This window comes from Olea europaea, chromosome 6, assembly GCF_002742605.1.
Source record: "Olea europaea var. sylvestris chromosome 6, O_europaea_v1, whole genome shotgun sequence".
NCBI classification, from domain to species: Eukaryota; Viridiplantae; Streptophyta; class Magnoliopsida; order Lamiales; family Oleaceae; genus Olea; species Olea europaea.
In genome coordinates, this window is record NC_036242.1 from 26,179,847 (window position 1) to 26,190,755 (window position 10,909).

The window sequence follows — 10,909 nt, forward strand, 5'->3', positions numbered from 1 at the left end:
AGGAGGACAAAAAAATACATATAAAGGATTGTTATAATTTTAATTTTGTTCGAAATATAAATAAACATTGCCAAATTTATGTTCATTATTAGCAACGAAAGAAAACTGTATTCTTTGTAAACCTTCTAAAGTGTATGTTATCATTATTCATGCAATTAGTCGTAACATAAATCAACCATTTAAATGTTTGAACTAGTTCATCTTAAAAATTTAAATAGTTAAAGACGCCTCATATGCATTTACTCAAATTTGTTTCAACGCACTCCCTCCACATGCACATGAAATTCAATTTTTGTTTAAAAGTTCGACGAGTGTAACATAATTTTTTAAAAATAGGCCATAACATATATTGAAACTAGATCTTTTGCCTACTCTAGCTAATATAATGTTTATTATCTCGTCGAGAAACATAATTGTTAGATATGAGAACAAAATATTTATATTTTATTATTTTGCATGCTAAAAGTATTTTACGAGTTTATAGAACCTTTCTAAACACGTCGTGTTTCGTAAGTTTTCATGCAGCAGCTTCCTTAAAATATTTCCTAAATTTTTTTCAATAATAAATCTTTAAAAGTGTGTGCCAATTAGTACAACACGTGGTAAAGGAAAAACAAAGTAAGCATTGAAATCATTTCCTTTGTCCAAAAAGAAACTTGGAAAATAACGTTTTATATTTAATAAAGAAGTCAAAAATGATTTTCTTCAATTAATAATTCTGTACTGCATATCGCCTAGCTAAGCTACAAACACAGTTGGCTGCCTACATTAATTCCCTAGTAGGATTCTTGGAGCTAGATCATGTGTCGTTGCATAAACCATTTCTTGTGCAATCTACTTTGAAATCTTTCCTCTGCATGTGAGCCAATCATTAATTATCCCAAACAACAAGAGCATTTCTCCTCCTCCTCCTCCTCCTCCTCCTCCTCCTCCTTCTTCTTCTCCTTCTTCATTTCACTCTGTGCGTTTCTTTTCTCGAATGAAATGATGCCTCTTGAGCCAGAAATTAGTGGAGGTGCAGCTACTGCTCTAGTCTGCAATGGAACCAATAATATTTCTGTGCACGTTGAGCCATCTGGTTCAACCAGCAATGTAAGCCCATGTTCAGATGATCAAATACCAGAACAAAATCATGCTACTACAGTTAGATTTTCTGTTCTACGTGAATCCTTACGGCCCATCACCCTTAAGGTACGTAGTATTCCACTATTATTGTTAATCATCACATCTAAAAAGTTGAACTATAGAGAAGAGACGAGCATATTGATCTAAATTGTGTCTTCAACACGCAATTTTCAAGTTTAAGCTATTAGAGAGGTGACAACTATTTCATGATATGACTCAAATTAATCCCAGGACATTTGTTCTAATAAACGAGGTTTGGTCTTTCTTTTCTATTCGTAATTTTGTCATAATTTTTGTGCAGTTTGAAGAAGTGTCATACACCATTGAGTCACGAAATAATGGAGGACATTGCTTTCCTTCACTTCAATCCAAGGTCAAACGTAATATACTCAATGGTGTTAGTGGTGTTGTTCGACCTGGCGAACTTCTGTCCATGCTCGGCCCGTCAGGGAGTGGCAAAACCACTCTTCTAACAGCCCTAGCAGGCCGGTTACCGGGAAATATCTCCGGTTCGATTACATACAATGGACTCCCTTTTTCGAGCTCGATTAAGAGAAAAACCGGGTTCGTTACACAGGATGATATCCTTTATCCCCACCTGACGGTTTTTGAAACCCTAAAGTATGCTGCTTTGTTGAGGCTACCAAATAAGCTCACTAGAAAAGAGAAAATTGAACATGTTGAATTTATTATCATGGAACTACGATTGACAACTTGTCGAAATAGTATGATTGGTGGGACTCAATTTAGGGGAATATCAGGGGGGGAGAGAAAAAGGGTTAGTATTGGGCAAGAAATGCTAGTGAATCCAAGCCTTTTGTTATTGGATGAGCCCACCTCCGGGCTGGACTCCACCGCAGCTCGACGAATTGTAGCCACACTCAGGCGGCTGGCATGCGGTGGCCGGACAGTCATCACAACCATTCATCAGCCTTCTTGTAGTTTGTACATGATGTTTGATAAGGTGATAGTGTTATCAGAAGGGTATCCAATTTACAGTGGCAGTATCCATAAAGTGATGGACTATTTTTCCTCAATTGGGTACAAGCCCTGGTTTGATTTCATGAATCCTGCTGATTTTCTTCTGGATCTTGCTAATGGTACGAAATATTCTTCTTAATACCTATTTTTGTTAATCACTCTACAAAAATAACTACATTTTAATAATATTTTATTGTCAGAGTTTGTAGAAATACGAGTTTATACTAATAATCTTATTCTTGCCAGCTAAAAAGCTAAGATTTTAGGATAATTTTGGTTCTTGAAACCTCTGATTCTACCCCCGATAAACTTGTAATAAAGTTTTGATATGACGTAGAATATATTCTACTTTATTGGACACTAGAAATGAAAATATCTTACCTAATCTTCTGCTAATGCTAATCAGTCCTTTCGGTAAATGTGTTTTGCTGATAATATTAATGAATAATGATCATCTTCTTACCCCGCCCAACTCCACCCTACCCTATCCCGGATTGCTTCATATGATTTTGAATAGCCTAACATGGTCCCTCGAAAGTAATCCATAATAAAGCAAAGCAAAGACAAATAATAACCTATATGCATCACACACGTATCTAAAGTTAAACTATTCGTCTGCCCTCACCTTTTATTTTTTGAGCTTTGACTAATTAAAGTTCCAACTTTCAATTAAGCTTTTACTTTTCTTGGTCCCAGTATATCTGCTATTGTTTCAGATATCTAAATAATAAAAAGTACATTTATTTCTGAATACTTCCTTTGATAATATTCAATAATACAAATGCATATATCTATATTTTGCATTCGGGAAAATGATTGAAATATCCCAGTGTTATGGAGTCTTGAGATTCTATCTTAAAAATTTTAACTCTTATATATTGTTGTTTTGATTTTTAAGTGATGAGAAATTTTACGTCAACAGGTGTCAATCTTGAGACAAGGCAGGATAATCAAATGGAGTTTCATGGAAGCCATGATGAGCATAATTCAACAAAACAATTCCTTATATCATCTTACGAAAAGAACCTGCTTCCAATTCTTAAAGAAGAAATTCAAAGAGCTTCTCAAGATGAAATTCGTCCTGGAAAATCATTGTCATCAAGAAGTATATATCAAAATCTTCTGCCCCTATGCAATGCATTTGCCTAAAATTTTTAAAGTGACCTTTTGCTGGCGTAGAGCTGCATTAAATTATTATATTCCTTTTTATGGGATAATTAAAATTTCATTTCTCTTGATAATTATCAGGTTCTGAAAGTCAATGGACAAACAGTTGGTGGTTGCAATTCAATGTGTTATTAAGCAGAGGACTAAAGGAAAGAAAACATGAGTCATTTGCACGCCTAAGAATTTTCCAAGTGCTGTCTGTCTCAATTATTTCTGGACTTTTATGGTGGCATTCAGATACTAATTATATACAGGATCAGGTAAATTTACTGTACCTCAAATTGGCCTATTTTAGTTATCTTCGTGGGACTGCTATTTTTTATTTCAATTTTTTGTTAAAAAAAAAAAGGGGTGGAAGAAGCTATATATAACTGATAAATATAAAAAGGTAAAAATGGCATAAACAATTCATAGAAAGTTCGAAAATATCATAGAAATTACGAACATTTAAAAAAAAAATGAATTTAAAGTTAACATGTATAAATTTACCATTAGGGCTCGGGTTTAGCTCGGCTCAATTGACAATTCTAGTTAACCGTTACTTGAGATTATCAATATATAGTGTTCATTCACATTCTTTAAAAATTTAACAATTGAAGTAATTCATATGAAGTTCAAGTTCTTAGAAAACGAAAAAAATTATTTGCCTAATCTTCAACAAATTAACTTATCACATATATGCCCATTTCAGCTTTAAATAAATTCGTCGTACATGCATAATTTTTATAAATGGGATGATGAGATAAAATTCAACTCTTTTGTCTAACCAAATAACATTTTGAACTATCTAATTTAAAAGTGTAAACTTTTACAAACATGACATATATTTTAGTTATTTACATTATTCAACGTGTTTCCTTGCGTGTATGTCAAATTTATTTTTCAATCAAGTACATGACACCTTCATATTTCTTATAAATGATGATTACGAGACTTAAGCTCATGTCCCTAATCATTTTCACACCATATTCTACCTACCTCATCTAAAACTAAATTTTTAGAGATGGTAACATATTTATTTAAATTTAATCTTCAAGAAAATATTGGACAGGTGGGATTGCTTTTTTTCTTTTCAATATTCTGGGGCTTCTTCCCTCTCTTCAATGCTGTTTTCACCTTCCCACAAGAAAGGCCAATGCTCACAAGAGAACTCTCCTCGGGCATGTACCGTCTCTCATCATATTACTTTGCAAGAATCGCAGGCGACTTACCGATGGAGCTTGTACTCCCTACCATATTCATTACAATCACATACTGGATGAGCGGCCTCAAACCATCGTTTATAACTTTCCTGCTAACCCTTTCCATGATTCTCTTCAACGTTCTAGTTTCTCAGGGCCTCGGCCTTGCCCTTGGTGCAGTTTTAATGGACCTAAAGCAGGCGACAACCTTGTCTTCTGTAATGATTCTAGTGTTTTTACTTGCCAGTGGATATTACATTCAAAATATGCCACCTTTCATTAACTGGTTAAAATATTTTTCTTTTTGCCATTACTGTTATAAGTTTCTTGTAGTTGTGCAGTACTCCAAGAATGAGGTTTATGAATGTGGCTTGGGAGGCAAAGAGTGCAGGGTTCAAGATTTTCCAGCCATAAAGAATCTTGGTATTGATAATATGGTGTTGGATATGGCTGCTTTGATTGTAATGTTGGTGGGGTATAGGGTTTTGGCTTATGTAGCTTTAAGGTTAGGGCAAACTCACTGACTGAAATTGAAGTTAAAAGGGTCAGATCTTGATCTTGTAATTAATTATTTTGCCTCGAGAAATTGATTAATTTGTTGCTACTTAAAAATAAGCAGATTTTTTTTTGGATATTTGATTATCGACAAAGAATCTTTCTAATTTCATTGTTAATTTAATTTAATTACTGTTCTATTGATCGGATGGAGTTGGACCATCTCTTTGCCTACTTGCACTGGATATTTGACAAATTACTTTAAATTTATCCCTTGTTTGGTGCCCATTATTTTTAAAATATATTTTTCTCTATTTTATTTTTAACCATACATTCTTCACTAAAATAATACTGAATGCGAATGCAAAATTTTTTCTTATTTTTTAACTTCATATTCTCTATTGAAACACTATTCCAAAATACATTTTTGTGGAAAAAATAGCTCATTTATAACTGAGAGGGATTCAACGTATTTAAGATAAAATAGCTCAAATATATATACTTCAGTGTGTGTGTACAAATAAAATAACTCATTTGTACCGAAAGGGAAAGAGGCACAATTATTCATATTGAAAATTCAAATAATATAGAAAGCTATAAATATAATATTATTGAATATTATTCGAACGTTTAGACTCAATTACACCTAGAGGTATATAATGCAAAATTATCAATAAAAAGAAAACAAGTCATTAATTATTGTTCTAGAAATTTAATCCAATTAAACTCTAAGTACTCCTCAATCAATATAGACCAAAAGCAATAAAGTAAATAAACACCAAATATGGTAACAGTGGAAAATCAATTGAATAACTCTTCATGGGGATCAAAAACCTTCGGCAAACTTTACCAAAATGATCCACTAGAAAAAATAACTTACAGTTAATCCAGACACGACTAAATCCTAGTAGACTTTGACCACGCACCGATAAATCATTGAAAAACCTCTTCAATTGTACAACCTGCACTTTCCAAAATTGTGGACTTCTTTTCCCTCCATGTGGATCACTAAGGTAGAAACTCATTTTGGAACACCTGGAACTCCAACCGTCTCTTCCCAACTTCAGAACTTTGGAAGCTTATTTGTGAACGTAAATGTTTTTGGTGTTTAATCTTTTAATTTTTTTTTATTTTTTTTTTGACAAGAGAACAATGGAATCAATGTTTAATCTTTGTACAATATTCTCTTTAATGAAATAAAGGCACAATCAATAATACATGACATTTGAAAATTTGGAATATGAAACTTTGATCTTGTGGCTGAATTAAGAGGTCTTTTAAATGTATAATTGATCTTCAATAATATGATCTTTATTATAAAATAATGATTCAACACACTTGGGAATGAAATTTGGCTTGGGTATATAATGTAGATAGTGTTAGAGATTCAATTGGGTTGAAACTTTGCAAAAATATGAACATGACTTTTTTTTTTGGATAAATACACTGCTTGTGCATCAGATTGGCACTTATTGAGCGATAAGATCTCAGCTCAAGTGTCAAGGAGATTGCTAGTAAGCAATCGAGTTTCTACTTTCAACCCTCAAGTGCTGCTTTGGCAGGTAGCGAGCAATTTTGCGACAACCTTTTCTCTTTGATCTATCTTTGACTTCTTTGACTCCTTGACCTATATTACCAAACCCTCGACTCTTTTACTTTAATTACAACTCAATAACTCAGATTTTAGATTTGAAAATTCCTAACTACAAATTTGGACCTAACACATTCTCATATTCCATGACAAAATCATTTATTTCAAAATTATAATCAACGTAATCTAACACTATTAGATAAAAGACTCAATTCCCAAACTTCAAGTCAATAACTTGACATACATATTTCCTGAAATATATAAAATCAACAATACCACATATAAAAGTAAGAGGAAACTTAAAATAAAGCATATAACCAACTTATATAAACAGCTCAAGCAAAACATGTGTACCACTAAAGCATGTAATATTGTGTGCAACAATAGCTTAGAAACTAAATATGATAAGTTGAGATATAGAATATCAATATCAATATTGACAAAATACTGAACACAATATTAATTTAAACATTCCATCCAAAAATGAATAAAAAAATATTTATGACTCCCTAAGTCAAATATCTAAGACAAAAATCAACTTCTCTTCCTAACTCATATACTACTCACTCTTCTGGAATAAATACTTATCCCTCATTTTATCACGAATAACAAAGAGAAACATGTAACATAGTCATAAATAAGAAAAAGAACAATGAGTAACAAACAATTTACATGGACAAACTACACAAAACACGTAAAACAAGTGAGAGGATTTTTTTATTTCTTTTTTATATAACTTTTTTCATGGATTTTTATATATAACATCAAGTAGTGAAAGCTCAAATCACATGAATATTATTTGCTTACTTATACAAGCATAATGCATAAACAGTAAACATTTTCCATATAACTTATTTTAAACTAATATGGAGTAAATTGTACAAGCAATCCATGTGTAAAAATTGTCACTAATCTCCTGTAAGTAATATTCGAAACCGTATATCAGTGAGAAAATACATGCGAAGGAATCACTAGCGAATGAATATTTTTCTCAAATTATGAAAGTCAAACAAAGTGTTACTAGGACATTTTAAACAAAAATCTCATTTAACTTTGTATAACTTTTGCATAACTTTTTCTTTCTCACCCTATCGTGAACATATATAATATTTTTGTATCTTATATATAAACATTTCTTCATTAAACTTACTAAATGACCTATGTAACGAGTTCTAAGCTGATAACTCTCAAGTCAAGTACTATGGGGCACCATGTCTTAAGATATTCTTCAAGCTTAATCACTCAATTCATAAAGGCTACAAAAAAGTATAAGATGTATCTCACTTTTTGTGTGAAATTCAAATATTTTGAAGTTAGAAACTTTTTTCTTTTCGGATAATGAACAAGACTTTAGATCAACTAGTTAAAGACTATTCCATATCTAAAGTCAACTCAACACACCATGATCGTCATCCTAAGTCTCACACACATGATCAAGCCCTACTACAGAGCTTAATGTGTGTAGTGCAAATGATACATGATATAATGTGTATAAAGTAATTGAAAATGAGCTCTAAACAAAGTTAATGAATTCTTTATTCAAAGTTTATAATTTTACTAGTACCTGATTACAAAATAAGATATCCAATGATATCACTTTGAAGTGTTAGAATCATTAAAAATCTATTTTCCTTCTTCTTTTTCGTTTTTATAATAAAAATAATAATGTATATCAAATAAAATAATGAAAAAATTTAGAGTACACGCATGAATATGTAGATACCATAAATAATGAAAATGCATACTCCTCAAGAACTATTCAATAAGGAGCACAAGTGCCATGCCAAGTATTATCTGTCAAAATTTTCTATTAAAAAAATCTATATCTATACATGATTGATTTTGATTCATAACCAAAAGGAACATTTTAATTCAACCTTCATTTTAATAGAATTTTGGTCTACACTAGACTATTTTACCATTGTTTGGACTAACTATTTTTAATCATGCTATGTTCTATACACCTTTGTTGACAAAAAAAGTACCACATGTCATCTTGTTATTGGACAGTTTTAAACAAAAACTATTTTTGTAGCTAATGAAATTTTGCCAACGCACCGTCTATCAACAATGATGTGAAAAAAGGATGTACAAATGCCAAAATCTAACTATTTTACCCTTTTTATGAACCATCGTCAACAGAATCAATAATTGCTATATATTTGCCCCCCGGGGCATAGCGCGGTAGTGCAAAGGATAGGAGTGATATTATCTCACGCCTTGCTAACAGCCACAGTATAGGGGTTCGATTTTTGAGACAAGAAATTGGATTACTTGGAAGCGCAGTGTACAGGCAGCTCCTGTTCCCTGGCCTGCTGGGGTACATTCAACAATTTATCTCCCTCACAAAACTTTAGGTGCGGGATAGTGGGGGCCCTCAAGGTTGGAGTTCAACCTTTTTAATAATTGCTATATATTTTATTGTTCACATACACTTATATAAGTTAATCAAAATATTATAAGAATTCTACTTCATTCACAATTTATTGTATTATTGTCCAAAAACTATAATCACAAAACTCGTGTGGTTTCATTTTCTCTTATTTTCACTATTTCATAATTAACTTCAAAGGTCTTAATTATAAATAAATCAAAATACAAAACGAAAACATATGAACACAAAAAACCAATTTCTTAACCTTTATTTTTCCGTCCTAAATCAATTCTTTAATATTGTATCAAAATAATAACATCCGTACAACACGAAAAAAAAATTCAGTTGAAGCATATAGATAAGAGACCAAAATAAAAGTAACGTTAATGAAGTTGATTCAGTTGACGAATATTGATGAATTGATCTTGTAGTTGAATCAAGATATATTTTAGGATGTGTTCATGATCTTCAATAATATGATATATAATATGAAATAATAATTCAACAAGCTTAGGGACAAAATTTGACTTGGGTATGTAAAATAGGTAGTGGTTGAGGTGGTTTAGGATTGGAAAACTGCTGAAATTCATAATTTAGGGTTTCTGTATATATCAATGTAGCTCGAGTGTTGCATTTGTGCTTAGTGAGCGATAGGCCCACCGCTCGAGTGTAAGGTCGTGCCTAGTGAGTGGCCAATTGCCTACTTAGGTGCTTGAGCCCCTATAAGTGATTAGTGAGCGATTTTGCAAAGAGTTCTTCTCTTTGGTCCATGTTTAATATCTTTAATTCCTTCAACACTATATTACCAACCCTCAACTATTTTGACTTTAGTTACAACTTAATAATACATGATTTTGAACACGAGGATAGTCAATTACAATTTGGACCCAATAAACTCCCCATTAGGCATTCTGTGACAAAAATCATTTATTTCAAAATTAAATTCAAAACAAAATAATACTATTTATCCAAAGACTTAATTAATTCCCAAACTTCAACCCAATATCTTGTCATACCTATTTTTTGAAACACATGAAATCAACATAGTGCATATAAAACAAAGAGAAAACTGACAATTAAAATATATAACTAAGTTATATAAAACATCGCAAGTAAAACATGTGTCACATCAATGTATTTATATAATATTGTGTGCATTAATAACTTTGAAACAAAATATAAAATATCAATATCAATATCTACAAAACACTAAACATAATACAAATATCAAACTTTCATCCAAAAATCAATCAAAGAATCTCCCGAAGTCAAATATCTACGACAAATATCAACTTCTTGCCAAACTCAGATATACTCAACTCACCTAAAATAAATATTATCTCCTCTTTTTGTCACAAATAACAATGGAAAACAAGTAATTGAAGTATGAGTAACATGGAGAGGAATTAGTGAATATGCACATGAGTGAACTATGCAAAATTATGCAACACATGAGATGGAAGATCTTTTTTATATATATAAAAGATAACTCTTTTTCATTGATTTTTAAATATAACATTAAGTAGTGAAAGCTCAAATCGCATGAACAGTTATTTGCTTACTTATGCAGGAATAATTCATAAACAGTAAACTTTTTCCACATAACTCATTTTAAACTTATATGGTGTAAATTGTATAAGCTAGCCAAGTGTGAAAAGTTACATTCATTCCTGTAAGTAAGACTCAACACCTTATACCCACTACTAAAAAATAGCTTTTCACCTACGGAAAATTACCAACGGATGCATTACCAACGGATTGCATCCGTTGGTGATTAAAAACGGATTATTCGTTGGTAAAAGTAATTCACTTTTAGCTACGATAATTAGCAATGAATTTTCCGTCGGTAAAGATGATATCTCTTTACCAACCGATATTCCGTGCCTAATATAATCGTTTAACATTTGGATCTTCCTCCAACGGATATTCCGTAGGTGATGTACTGAATATTACCAACGGATGCAATCCGTTGGTAATTAGAAACAGATTATTCGT

At 31.8% G+C, this 10,909-nt stretch overlaps 1 protein-coding gene across 3 annotated transcripts; it reads left to right on the forward strand.

Moving 5' to 3' along the window:
- Positions 1-705: 705 nt before the first annotated feature.
- LOC111396267 (ABC transporter G family member 21-like) lies at positions 706-5,069 on the forward strand. 3 transcript variants are annotated; one of them, XM_023022653.1, is made up of 5 exons: positions 706-1,191; positions 1,427-2,225; positions 3,029-3,211; positions 3,355-3,533; positions 4,796-5,069. In XM_023022653.1, exons 1-5 carry the CDS (start codon positions 985-987, stop codon positions 4,976-4,978), a joined length of 1,551 nt encoding a protein of 516 aa, XP_022878421.1. In that variant the 5' UTR covers positions 706-984; the 3' UTR covers positions 4,979-5,069. The 3 variants fall into 3 exon arrangements, with proteins under 3 accessions (XP_022878421.1, XP_022878422.1, XP_022878420.1); XM_023022654.1 differs by having other exon boundaries at positions 4,788-4,991; XM_023022652.1 differs by having other exon boundaries at positions 707-1,191; positions 4,325-5,069.
- The last annotated feature ends 5,840 nt before the right edge of the window (positions 5,070-10,909 follow it).

Coding starts and splice junctions, on each gene's coding strand:
- LOC111396267 (XM_023022652.1), top strand. CDS start 985: ATGATGCCTCTTGAGCCAGAAATTAGTGGAGGTGCAGCTACTGCTCTA. Junction 3,212..3,354: donor AAAATCATTGTCATCAAGAA/GTATATATCAAA, acceptor GATAATTATCAG/GTTCTGAAAGTCAATGGACA. Junction 3,534..4,324: donor CTAATTATATACAGGATCAG/GTAAATTTACTG, acceptor AATATTGGACAG/GTGGGATTGCTTTTTTTCTT.